This window comes from Cervus elaphus, chromosome 18, assembly GCF_910594005.1.
Source record: "Cervus elaphus chromosome 18, mCerEla1.1, whole genome shotgun sequence".
Taxonomy (NCBI): domain Eukaryota; kingdom Metazoa; phylum Chordata; class Mammalia; order Artiodactyla; family Cervidae; genus Cervus; species Cervus elaphus.
The window spans coordinates 123,379,773-123,393,432 of record NC_057832.1 but is presented as its reverse complement, the minus strand read 5'-3'; the positions used below and the strand labels follow the sequence as shown (position 1 = coordinate 123,393,432).

The 13,660-nt window shown below is 44.6% G+C and overlaps 1 protein-coding gene across 2 annotated transcripts in view; it reads right to left on the bottom strand.

The window, feature by feature from the left end:
* The window catches only part of UBE3C (ubiquitin protein ligase E3C), a 118,526-nt gene that overhangs the window by 42,223 nt on the left and 62,643 nt on the right, over nt 1–13,660 (bottom strand). The window contains exons 14-17 of one of the 2 annotated variants that reach the window (XM_043871654.1): nt 6,168–6,272; nt 5,002–5,089; nt 4,721–4,818; nt 3,709–3,841 (exon numbers count right to left, since the gene is read on the bottom strand). In XM_043871654.1, coding sequence (XP_043727589.1) covers nt 3,709–3,841; nt 4,721–4,818; nt 5,002–5,089; nt 6,168–6,272 — 424 coding nt within the window. The remainder of the gene's footprint in view (nt 1–3,708; nt 3,842–4,720; nt 4,819–5,001; nt 5,090–6,167; nt 6,273–13,660) is intronic. The other variant, XM_043871655.1, reaches the window with a different exon arrangement.

Here is a 13,660-nt window from a genome sequence, read left to right as displayed (position 1 = left end):
TTTTGAACAAACTAGAAGCAAATTTTAGGGTTCTCTTCACAATTTTAAGGCTCTCTTGAAAACTCTTGACAATTTTTAAAGCAACATGGTTACTAAATTTTTTTTTTCTTCTTTACGACTAATAAGAGAAAGTAAATTTTAAGGTATGTAAGATAAACGTTGCAGAAGGAAATGGCAACCCACTCCAGTATCCTTGCCTGGAGAATCCCATGGACAGAGGAGCCTGGCAGGCTACAGTCCATGGGATCACAAGAGTTGGACACGACTTAGCAACTAAACCAAGATAAATGTAAAGCTTTAACAAAACATATGGATATACTTTGAGCTTGAAAATTTTTCAGAAAAAGTAAATTAACTAAAAACATATCTGAATTTTGTATAAATAAAATATGTAAACTTAAAATATTATGAAAATAACACATCACAATTGCTTAGTAATTTTTAATTACACCAATGTCACTGGAAATTAAACAGAATTAGTAAAAGCACGCATAGAAGAAAAAAACGTTATTATACATACGGACTTCACTTTTTCTCAAATCATGTCTGTAGAAATGCCTTTCTTATGGCAATCCTGAACACACTTCCAATACGAGATAAAAAGGGATGTCACAAGAAGTGCAAAGCTTTTGTGCCTGTGTGCAGCTGCCGCCACACCTTCACAAATTTCCTTTCCTTGACAGTGGTCCTCACACTGCATTCCCTGTCTTGCAGGGGTGGTCCCCACAGACCAGACAGCTGGACATCTTCCAGGAGCGTCCTGCCTCTTCCCTGCGCCCCAGGAGCACGCCCAGCGCCATGAGCAACACTCGTGGGACTGCACTAGCCATGATGGAAAACACAGGGAAGTGCAACGGGCACTTCTCACTGGATCCCGTTTGCCGCAGGGGGCATGCTCAGGCGGAGGTGAGGGGTCAGCGTATGACCACACTGAGCTCCGGGCGGGAGCAACCAGAGGTGGCCCCGGAATCGTCAGAGCGGACTGCAGACAGACGGGGGGTTCCCACGGCTCCGATTCCCCACGGCACCTGCAGGCTTGTTTCCACTTCTCCCAGCTCCTGGGGGCCCCACACATGTTCTGAATGTTTCCATCAGTTTTGATACATTTTAACTTCTTATAATAGATTTGTGCATAATTTTGGCAACAAATGATACAACAGACTAGCATCTACATATACTTCATGCATTCATGACAAACAGTTCTTAATTTTTTCAGTGTTCTAGACTGAGTAGTTTTATCTGCCAGTGTTTTGAAATTGTCACAAATCTCCAAAAAGTTTGGCAATGTATTTCTTGAAGAAAAAAAAAAAAATCTGCCTAAGTGGACCTGCAAAGTTCAAACCTGCATTGTTCAAGGGTCAACTGGACTTTGATTTTACCCTGTTATCATTTCTTCTTCAGAAAAACAAGGTAACAAATCTTGCCCACTAAACAAAATAAAACCAACACTCGGGGGAGCATAAGCGTGCTCTCAGGAACCGAGTCCAGCACGGCTGCAGCCGCCTCGCCCCGCACAGTGGACCACACGGAGCTCGCCGTGATGGGAGGCGCCAGCTCCACCGCCCTCTCAGAGCCATGGGACTCCCAGGGCAGGCACGCTCCCTGCCCACAGTCCACACGGACAAACGCACGTGTCACCCTGCTCACCGAGCTCCCAACTGCGAGAGACCACGCAGCTGCTCTGAGCTCCACACATCAGCTCGCTTGTCAAAGGAGGCGAGACCCACAACTCAGAAGACTGTTCTGAGACAATATGAGATATGAGAGCCCATAAGAAATGGCCACTATTTGCTTCAGTGACTAGATGATATATGGAAAAATCATATTAATTGATTAGATGTAAATGACCAGGCAACAAAGCACTTCAATTTTCCGTAGGTAAATTAGACATACTGAGATGATATTTAATTTTACAATCTGCATAGCAAAATATGAAAAATTTTAATATATGGTTTAAAACTTTTTAATAAGGTCAGACTTAAAGAATACTTTAAAGATTTAAAGCATTATAATATAGATATTATATGATTTTTCCAAATTCTTTAACCTCAGTGAGACTGTCAGCACGCACAACTGAGGAGCTGGAGCAGGACCAACTTCTGAGTGACTCTCAGTCCTAACGAAGGACTCATCAGAAACCCGGGGCTTGTGTCACTGAGCAGTAACGTCGTACCCTCCATGAGACGGTTTTAGAGTTAACTGAAAGGTGTTGCTAAGCACGTGTTCTCATTTTGGCGGAAGAGCTCAGAGATACTCGAGCCCCTGCCGGAAGCCCAGGCTCACCAAGCGCAGAAGCGGGTCTGCCGTGAACAGCCACGCCCTCCCCTGTGACCCCTCACGTGGCACTGGGCTCCTGGTTCCCAAGTCCTGCCTCACGTGGTACGCCTCAGGAAGCCTCCAGCATCAAGCATACCCCGGCTCTTCCCTGAACCCGCTGCCAATCGTGGCCAATTTAACTCTCTGTTACAGCTTGTTTTTCTTGTTTTCAAGCACAAATTCAACAAACATCTACTGAGCGCTAGCTGTGGGGACCCTGGCTCAGAGCACGAGGCCCTCAGTGAAGCGGGAGACACAGAGACAGGACTGCCAGCACAGTGACACGCAGTAAGACAACGACTACGTAACTCATCTGTGAGGGACTGTAGGCCCCAAAGGAGGGAGAACTTTTGCTTCTTCCCCAAAATATCTTAGACTAGGAATCAGGGTATCTGACTGTTGCCTCACTTACACAAAAAGCTTTGAAGACATGACCTCCCAGGTGAGGGTAACCTGTGCAGTGGCACACTCAGTCTGCGGTACTTGACCTTAGAGGGCCACGGCACAGACTATGTAACAAAACTAAGTTACGCGAGAAACAAAAATTTTGCACACAAAATCAAGAACAGAGTAAGGGAACAAGTGATGTCAGCCTTCCTCTACTGTTCCTATAAAATGACAAAAGTAGCTTTTTATCTGAGAAGAGAGAAAGTATACGAAATAAGAGGCTCTGCTTTTCTGGAAGAAAATTAAACTGCTGCCCCAGAAGAACAGGCAGTTGCTATCCCACATCTGGCAGCCTCCTGTCACCTGCACTGATGTAACACTGATTTCATGTGATAGCATGGATACCAAATTCCGAAGTTAGAATTATTAATAAGTAAATTAGTAACACAAGAACTGTTAGCACTGACCGCCAAAGATTAACATAAGACAAAAATGTGTCATTCACCTCTAAACGCTGTCCAAATTAACACTGTAATTCTCTTTTATCTAACAGAAGTGTCACTGAAGCACACTCACCTTTTTATCAAAAAATTTGGATTGCAATGGTATTTACTTTAGTATATTTAACTTGGCTTACATTTTATGATATTTACATAGACTGTTATAAACAAAATACAGTCTGTATGTATCTCTCCAACATTTTTATAATTAAAGCTTGTCAACTAAATTTTAAAGACAGATATTTGGGGGCAGGAAGAGTTTCTTAAGAAAGGAAACAACAAAAACAATATGTGAAAGGCTTCTGTAGCAATAAGTATTTGCCAATCTTAGAATTATTATTTGATAATAGATATACATTCCCCCAAATCTGATGTACTACATTTGTTTTAAACAGTCATCACAGAATAAGACAATCAACACTAATTTTTGTAATGATCACCCTTTCCTATAACCCCCCCAGCCTCCCCTTGCCATATGAACACATACAGAGAGAATGATACATACCATTTTCGGGGGAAAGTTTGTCATAAGCATCTTCATAAATATAATTCCTTCTTATTGTAACATTAATTCCATCCAGAAACGGACCATCTCCTTGAACTTCCTGCTTATCTGCATAAATCAACCTTTGAAAGATCTAAAAGAGGAGAAACTATAAGGTTACTTGAAAACAACAGACATTTCGTCACAAACACAAGCAACCAAAAGGAAAACTATTAAATAAACCTTAACTTCTTTATATGCATAAATCCTGAGACAAGTTTTAAAGGCCAAGATACCAAATACTGATGTTATACCTCATCAATAAATGTGCAGTATTTACATAATATTGCTCCTTTTCCCCACTTCACAACGAATTTTTAGAATCCCTTGCTATGGCACATTTTCGTTACTTCCTTCTGGAGACTTCTATACAACTCCAGGTGGAGCAGGATTCTATGCAACTCCAGGTGGAGCAGGATCCACAGGGCAGCTGTGAGAAGCGGTGCACTGATGCTGCTGGTATCAGTAGGGCGATCCCCAGGGTGAGAAAACCCCAGGAGTAGGTTTTACACTAAAAGTCCAGTAGAGGGCGCTCAGGAGTTATGGAACACCATGTGTGTATGAGTTTGGAAGCGTGTGTGGGGTTTCTTTTCTTTTTTGTACTTTTTACTGGAATATAGTTGATTTACAATGTTGTGTTAATGTGTGTGTTTTAATGAAGAAATGTCAACAGTGTTAAATGTTCACCCTGTGAGAAGAGTGGGCAGGCCTAAAAACACCCTCTTGAAGCTGTTTCGTAAGCAGTGAAGTGTGGCAGTTTTCAGAAATTTGCTAAGTTGGTGAATACAAACAAAACATCCTTCAACAGGTATTTAGTTGGGTTATGCTTTTATAAACCATGGTCAACTACTACATCTAGTGAGAAAACATACTACTTAATCACAGGCACTAGCCAGCTTTAGAAAATTTCCCACTGGTGTTACTTTTAAAGACTGAGCCCACTGAGTCAATCGGCAAAGAACCAACTGCATACCTTCACCCGCTCCTCAAACGGAACCACAAAGGGCAGCTGGGTCAGGATGGCAAGCTGCCTCTCCTCGGACACGGACAGCGGCGGGGACTCCAGACCTACTGCAAGCAGAGAACGCCCTGTGAGGCCGCCCGTCCCCTCCAGACTCGGGGCTGCGCTCTGTGAGGCAGGGGGTACTACTGGGGCTGCCAAGGGCGGGGTGGGGCTGGCCACCTGGGCACAAGGCGCTTTCCCGCGACGACCGAGGTCAGAAACCACAGGCCGGGAGCCCGCAGAGTACTCACCGTCCAGCGTGGACCGCAGGGGCCCGATCCTCCCCATGCGCCGGAACCGCCACGCGCTCCTGGACGCCGGGACGTAGAGCTGGGTGACCTGTGGGGCCACAGCCTGCTCAGCGCCTGCCCGATCTCAGTCCCGCCCGCGCCTTCCCAGAGGACCTTCCCACGCGGGCCACCCTCTACACTTTCACACTGCAGTTATGCTTCCTAAATACACTCCAGGGAACTCTCCACTTGCTCTAATCAACAACATGTAATATCTGGACATAGTGAATCACCACACAATGATCGCTTCACAAAGAAGCCATATCACCCTTAAAAACTAGCAGTTTATTACCATTACCAAATATTCATGTTCTCATGATTAAAAGAAGTTGTGTGAATGAGTAGCCAAATAAGGCTGGTAGAGTATTAACCCACCGTCTCGCAGATCCCCTCCATCTGACCCTGTCAGAAACGCCCACGGGCCCGAGGCCCTCACTGCTACAGGACCAGCCGCAGCTCCTCAGCCTGGGCCGTGGGCAGGGCTGGGCGCCACACGCTTAATGCAAAGATGCAGCATGCATGCGGACAAAGCAATGCTTCTAAAACACTCCTGATATTTCTTTTCTTTAACATTTCTGTAGTTATGCTTCTTCTATACTTTAGTCACTCTCTGCCCCCAGCCCCAAGATTCTAAGATGAAATCCAGTCATGTGTTTTCCTGACAAACAAAAATGAAAACACCCCAAGTCCTTTGGTAATGTTATTTTCATTATTTCAGAATATGTTACACTACTGAATTTACTTTACATCTAGATCTCAGTAATATTCACATTTGTCTCCGTCCCTTTAGAAAATCATAAATAAGTTCCATCTCTTTTAAGTATTAATACTAAAAATATATTGATACAATAAAAGAAAAAGTTTTTCAACCCCCCCCCCCAAAAACCATTACACGTCAATACACTTTGTGGTTTAGAGCAAATTAGGATTAACAACAAATGCAGGATGCATGTGTAAGCCAGAGACACTGTTATGCGTTCTCTTATGTGATCTGAGAGTCAGCAACAAGTTTACTGTTAATATTAATTACAAAATAAACAACTTCAAAAGATTTATTCTTCTCAGAAAATATACAAGCTGAAAAAGTAAGTTTAATGAAGAATATGTAAAAGATCTTCCAGGAATACCTTATCTGCTTTAATATCCTCTTGCTCTGACAGCCAGTGATTGGGGGGGCAGAAGTTCCTCCGTGTGTCCCTGGACTTCAGCATCTTCACCAGGTTGGTGATGACCTGAGGGGGGAACAGGACCAGGTCACGCAGGCAGCCCGGGGACACCCGCACACCACAGAGGCAGAGGCATGCACAGCTTCCCTCAGCGCCCGGGATAGGGGCCCTCCGTGAGGGGCCGCTAGACCAACGGCAAACCCACTCACGGGAGAGCGTCTCACTGTGACCACAGGAGGAAACTTATGTACAAAGTGGTCAAGTACCCACCAACAAAGAGAGAAAATGACACAAACCTGTGCAAGGGTTGACTTTTTAAAAACTACAAGGGAGGCAGTAGTTTTTTCTGAAAAACACTCTGTTTGAGGGTGCTGGTGGGAAGAGGGGGGCAGTGTCCTAGATGCACCTTGTACATCTTCCAGAGACATTTTCAGTATCTACCGAACGGAAGCCTCTGGAGTTCGTCTATGTCCCCCCGAATTCCACACAACCCCAGCCGATCCTCCTTCAGAAAGCCTTCCCGCACGCTCTGGTTACCCCACGCCACCCGCTATCCCAGCCCAGACCCGCACTGCTGGGAACATCAGCCCCTCGGTAAACAGAACCCTGCCATGAGCCCCCGAAACAGAAGGCGACTGCCTGCCTAGAAAAGCAGTTGGCACCCAATGATTGACAGTGGTAAATCCTGTGATGGATGATTAAAGATATCTAACAGTACTGTCGGGCTTCAAAAGACACGAAGTTACACACTAAACAGAAATGTGTTTTGCAGTAAACAAAGATAAACCAACACAAAACTGGGAGACCAAAGTGTCTTTACAAGACCAAGGCCTTTACAAGCAGGAGCTGATCCTGCAACCGCTATGTACTTAGTGACTCTGACTCCGTTTTCTGATAGTCAGCCAGGCTTCTGTACACACTGCCTCTAACTCAGTAAAACACAATCTGAACGAAGAATTAGGAAATGTCATTCTGCGTCCAACCAAAGTGGGAGAGAGGGGGTTGCTATCTCGGGCCTCCATGACACAGACTCCAGCTGGATCATATAACCAGGAAAGAGAAAAAGTAACACCTGAGCAGATTGGCCATCCAGGCGGAACGACACCAGTGAAAACTGCTCAAGATCTAGAACACAGCTCTTACACTGGTGGGCGTATGCTGTCAGCTTCGCTGTGACACCCACCGCACGGCATCTTAAAGCCTACTAAGACGCCACGGCAAGGAGCCAGCACAGGTGGGCAGTGAGAGCTGGTCATCCTCCACCCGCAGCCACGGCGTCTGCGCGGGGCTAGGCCACACACATGCACTGTTTGATGACTGGGATTAAGCGCGGCTGAAGTGGACTGGGAAGAGCCGAGCGCCCGGTTCCACCTGGCTAACTGCTGGTCCCAAGCAAAGCCTGGCCGCTGACCTAATGTACCTGACTCCTGGGTGTCTCCATTTTGCTCTTCATGGGAAAGGGTAACATCTCAGTGAGGTACGTTTTGAGTGCTCTTCCAACAGTGGGACAGAAGCAGGATCCCTGGGTATGATGAACATGACACGTCTCTCTCCTTTTATACACCCACACTGGTATTTTAAGTAAATTCAGGTTTAACAGCTATTGTGCTGAAACTTACCCACCACCCACCACTGTCGACAAAAGCCGTGCCTTCTGACAGTTACTGTGTTTGTTCACAGGCCCCGGTTCACCTGCGGCTCCCACGCACCCCGCCCCGCACCCGCCCGCGTCCTGACTCCTCCGCACAGCACAGCTGGAGACAGCGCTCTGCAGAGTGATCACAGCCGCCTGACCCCAGGAGACGAGCTGTCCTCCACCTCCTGGCGCTCAACACCAGCCAACCCCTCCTGCCGAGGATGTTTCTGTTCCAGAGGTGGCAAACACAATTCAACTCTTCAGAGCTAATTAATGCCATAATTTACTTTAAATTGCTGTGAAACGGAACATACACTTTCAATACAGGTATTCCCTTCCGTACTTTCATATTCTAAAGATGAAAAAGAAGTAACAAAAAATGTCCTACCCTGGTATCACTGATCCACTTTCAAAAATAAAGGAAAGAAGGCTGGCCTGGAGGCTCAGTGGTCAAGAATCCGCCTGCCAGTGCAGGAGACCCGGGCTTGATCCCTCATTCAGGAAGATCCCACGTGCTCTGGAGCAGCTAGCTCCGGGAGCCGCAGCCCCGGAGCCCGAGAGCCCGTGCTGCACTGGAGAAGCCACCGCCACGAGGAGCGTGTCGCGGCCACTGGGGAGCAGCCCCGCTCCCACAGCTCAAGAACAGCCCCGCGGCAACGAAGACCAGCACAGCCCAAAGAAAATACACACCTCAACCCTTTTAAAAACTAAAGGAAAGGGAAAGGTGGGCATGGCAGAGGGGAGAAAGGAGGAAGGACAAGGCACAGGGTGAGCTGGGCCTGAGCGCCAGCGAGGAAGGGGTGGCAGAAGCCACTGGGAAAAGCGCATCTGAAAGCGCTCAGAAAACAAGACTTGAAGACGCCATGGAGAGCACAGCACAGCTGGTAACGCTCTCAGATAAACATCAAATAAAGTTCTCAGTGTAACTCTCTTCTAAACAGTGCTCTATTCAAACGGTATCCCAAATACAGGTTTTTAAAAAGTATAAATGTACCCCAAATATCACACAGGATATACTTGTATCCAAAATGCATTTGCTGTTTATCTGAAATCCAAATTTAACTAGGTAACACGTATTTTTATGTATTATATTTGGCAACATGAGCCCTGGACTAATTCCCAAAATATTTTAGAAATGTCATATCTCCTAAGAACATTTTTGTCCTTTATTTAAACTATTTTTTCTAAGTTGTAGAGAAAAATACAAACTTTAAGAAACCGTGAAAATTTAACTGGATCCAGAGGGTCAATACCAAAATCAGATTGATTATAGTCTTCACAGATACAAATGGAGAAGCTCAAAAAAAAAAAAAAAATGGAGAAGCTCTATACAGTCAGCAAAAACAAGACCTGGAGCTGACTGTGGCTCAGCTCATCAGCTCCTTATGGCAAAATTCAGACTTAAATTGAAAAAGTAGAGAAAACCACTAGTCATTACAGTGTGGCCTAAATCAAACCCCCGATGATTATACAGCGGAGGTGACAAATAGATTCAAATGACTGGATCTGGCAGACAGAGTGCCTGAGGAACTATGGACAGAAGTCTGTAACACTGTATATAGGAAGCGCTGACCAAGACCACCCCCAAGGAAAACAAACCAAGAAGGCAATGCAGTTGTCTGAGGAGGCCTTACAAACAGCTGAGAAAAGAGCAGTGAAAGGCAAAGGAGAAAGAGAAACCCACCTGAATGCAGAGTTCCAAACAGCAAGACGATAAGAAAGCCTTCTGAAGTTAACAATGTAAAGAAACTGAGGAGAACAATAGATTGGGCAAGACTAGAGATCTCTTCAAGAAAATTAGAGATACCAAGGGAACATTTCATGCAAAGATGGGCACAATAAAGGACAGAAACAGAAAGGACCTAATAGAAGTAGAAGATGTTAAGAAAAGGTGGCAAGAGTACACAGAAGAACTACACAAAAAAAATCTTATTGACCTGGATAACCACGACGGTGTGTGTGATCACTTACCTAGAGCCAGACATCCTGGAGTGTGAAGTCAAGTGGGCATTAGGAAGCATCACTACGAACAAAGCTAGTGGAGGTGATGGAATATCAGGTGAGCTATTTGAAATCCTAAAAGATGATGCTCTGAAAGTGCTGCACTCAATATGCCAGCAAATTTGGAAAACACCACAGTGGCCACAGGACAGGAAAAGGTCAGTTTTCATTCCAATCCCAAAGAAAGGCAATGCCAAAGAATGTTCAAACTACCAGACAATTGCACTGATTTCACGTGACAGCAAAGTGCTAGTCACTCAATGCTGTCCGACTCTCTGTTACCCCATGGACTGTAGCCTGCAAGGCTCTTCTGTCCACGGAACTCTCCAGGCAAGAATACTGGAGTGGTTACCATTCCCTTCTCCAGGGGATCCATCCAATCCAGGGGCTGAATTCAGGTCTCCTGCATTGCAGGCGGATTTTTTACCACTGAGCCACCAAGGAAGCCCATGTGCTAGCAAAGTAAAGCTCAAAATCCTTCAAACTAGGCCTCAACAGTACATGAACTGAGAAATTCCAGATGTACAGCTGGATTTTAAAAAGGCAGAGGAACTAGAGATCAAATTGCCAACATCTGTTGGATCAGATAAAGCAAGAGAATCCAGAAAAACATCTACATCTGCTTCACTGAGTACGCTAAAGCCTCTGACTGTGTGGATCACAACTATGGAATATTCTTAAGAGATAAGAATACCAGACCACCTTACCTGCCTCCGAAGAAACCTGTAAGCAGGTCAAGAAGCAACAGTTAGAACTGAACATGGAACAATGGACTTGTTCAAAATTGAGAAACAAGTACATCAAGGATGTATATTGTCACCCTGCTTATTTAACTTATGTGCAGAGCACATCATGTGAAATGCCGGGCTGGAAGACTGCCGGGCTGGAAGACTGCCGGGAAAAATAACAACTTCAGATATGCAGATGATACCACTCTAATGACAAAAAGCGAAGAGGAACTAAATAGCGAGCCTCTTGAAGAGGGAGAAAGAGGAGAGTGAAAAGCTGGCTTAAAACTCAACATTCAACAACGAAGATCATGGCATCTGGTCCCATCACTTCATGGCAAATAGATGGGGGAAAAAGTGGAAACAGCAATGCATTTTATTTTCCTGGCCTCCAAAATCACTGTGGATGGTGACTGCAGCCATGAAATTAAAATATGTTTGCTCCTTGGAAGAAAAGTTATGACAAACCTAGACAGTGTACTAAAAAGCAGAGACATTACTTTGCCTACAAAGCCATACAGTCAAAGCTATGATTTTTCTAGTAGTCATGTATGGATGTGAGAGTTGGACCATAATGAAGGCTGAGGGCTGAAGAACTGATGCTTTCGAATTGTGCTGGAGAAGACTCTTGAGAATCCCTTGGACTGCAAGGAGATCCAACCAGTCCATTCGAAATGAAACCAACCCTGAATATTCATTGGGAGGACTAATGCTAAAGCTGAAGCTCCAATACTCTGGCCACCTGATGTGAACAGCCAACTCACTGGAAAAGACCCTGAAGCTGGGAAAGACTGAGGGCAGGAGGAGAAGGGGACGACAGAGGATGAGATGGTTGGATGGCATCACCAACTCAATGGACATGAGTTTGAGCAAGCTCCGGGAGATGGTGATGGACAGGGAGGCCTGGTGTGGTGCAGTCCATGGGGTTGCAAAGAGTCAGACACAACTCAAATTCTGTGATTTCAAAACACCTTTAAACATATTCCCTTTCTGTACATTCATTTTTAGTACCACAAGCTGCTAGAAATATTTAGTACTGGAAAACCAAAGCTCACAGAAGTAACCATTAAAAAACCACATGAAGTGATGAAAGAGTGTCAAAGGCAATGAAGACTGGAGTAACAGTTTTAAACTGGATCAACACACACCCCGTGCTGAGATAAAAAGACAGTTTTCCTCTCAGTTAATTTTATTAGACTGCCTGGCGCAGATATGCCTACTACAGAAGACAGTATGGACACCGAGAGACTGGCAAGGTTTTAGATTTAAACAGGGCTTCAGTCACTGGGGTGCAAGTCTGCACACTGAGATACGAGGTCACTGACGCCTGCCCCATGGGGACTGACTGCACCCCGGCCTGGAGCCTCCGGCTGACAAGCACCCGCAAAAGGCACCACCAGCAGCAACTCTAACTCCAGTCAACAGCTGTCAACCGATCCTGAGGAGATCCTGAGACAGTAAGACCCGAGAACCAGTGTGTTACAAAATATGAACAAAGATAACAAGCAAGCAAACACCAGGATGACTAAGATGTACCAGCTCAACACACAGTTTTAGCAGACTTTTAGCAGTTATAAAAGTGTCTTTTCGTGTTTATGCCGTGCGTTTTACTCAGCTCCCACATCGTACTCTTCCGCGCTGGAGCTAAACCTTAAATAAACACTTGAGAACTACCAAGACAATTTAAGCAAATATTCAGAAATGCACTAAACTGTTACGTGTCTGATTACTTGCCACTGAAATTAAAAACAAAGGCACTCCCGGGTGGTCTGGGGGCCAGGACTCTGTGCTGTCACTGCTGAGGGCCCTGGGGCCACTCCCTTGTTAGGGAGCTGGGAAACCAAACAGTGACACCCAGGAGCAGGTTTCCCTTAAACCCAATGTTAAAAGACCAAGCAGAGAACTGGTTAGAGACACACAGATGTCTCATAGAAGTCACACCTGACCACTGTCCAAGCTCAAGGTTTTAATTTAACAAGCACTGTTTCAAAGATTACTGTATGTTTGAAAGTCCACTGGCTATCAAGATCACAAGAAAATCTTGACTAATGACCTTAGGGAAATAGTCTTAAGCATTACATATTTTACATCATATAAGAAAATTCACACACATAAATAATGTATCTGATGAGAACTTACAGCTATGAATGCTCAACTATGACATTTCTGAGTGGAGACCACTGACATTTAACTTTATTAGTGCAACCAAAGAAAAGCATATATATTCCAAAATTGCAAAGGTACCTGTAATAATCTTTTGATCTTAAATGTAATTTAAGATCAAATTATCTTAGGTAATTGCCTTAAAACTTTAAAACAAACACCAGGACAAGGCACATAACTTATGGGAACCTAACTGTGGTACATGTGTGATGTGATTAATATATAATAAACCGTTTTTCATATTTCGATTTCCCAATGAAGAGTATGTGAAAAGGAAGTACAAGAAAAACCAGTAAAGTACCAGCTCTAAGATTATTCTCTCACAGAAGGCCAGAATGATTTTCCCCCTTGTAATCCTAAGCTCAGAATGACTTCAGCAGTTCTGTGCCTGTCCTGCATGCTCTTAGCTTTGCTGCTGAGTCTCCTTCCTTGTGTAGTGATGCTCAAAGAACAGGGACTCTGTTTGATTTCATTCATGGTTCCCCAGCACAGGGCAGCACAAGGGTTCCTGGGATAAACACCGTAGGTGTTTAAAATAACTGACAGTAAAAAAAAAAAAAAAAAAAAAACTGACAGTAATGATACCCCAGTCTATAAAAGTCCTTAAGTATTTGATATGGATTCCTACTGTCGATGTAACCTAATTTTATAGAGCCGTTAGTTATCAGCATTCTCCAGCATGTTTAGAACACTACAAAATTACTTCATAAGGTATCCACTTTATTGAGTAGGCAAAACCAAAGCCAAAAAAAACTTTCAGAGACAGAGAAAGACATGGCAGGCAGCTCGGCCACTTTGGAGGAAGCCTCGACCTGCCTCACTGGTCAACACTGATGGATAACGGTAGTGCGGTTCAATCACAGCTAGGGCACTGCTCTGGTTTTCTGTTTTCACTTTTCAAGGAGTGTTTTTGACACTGAAAAATC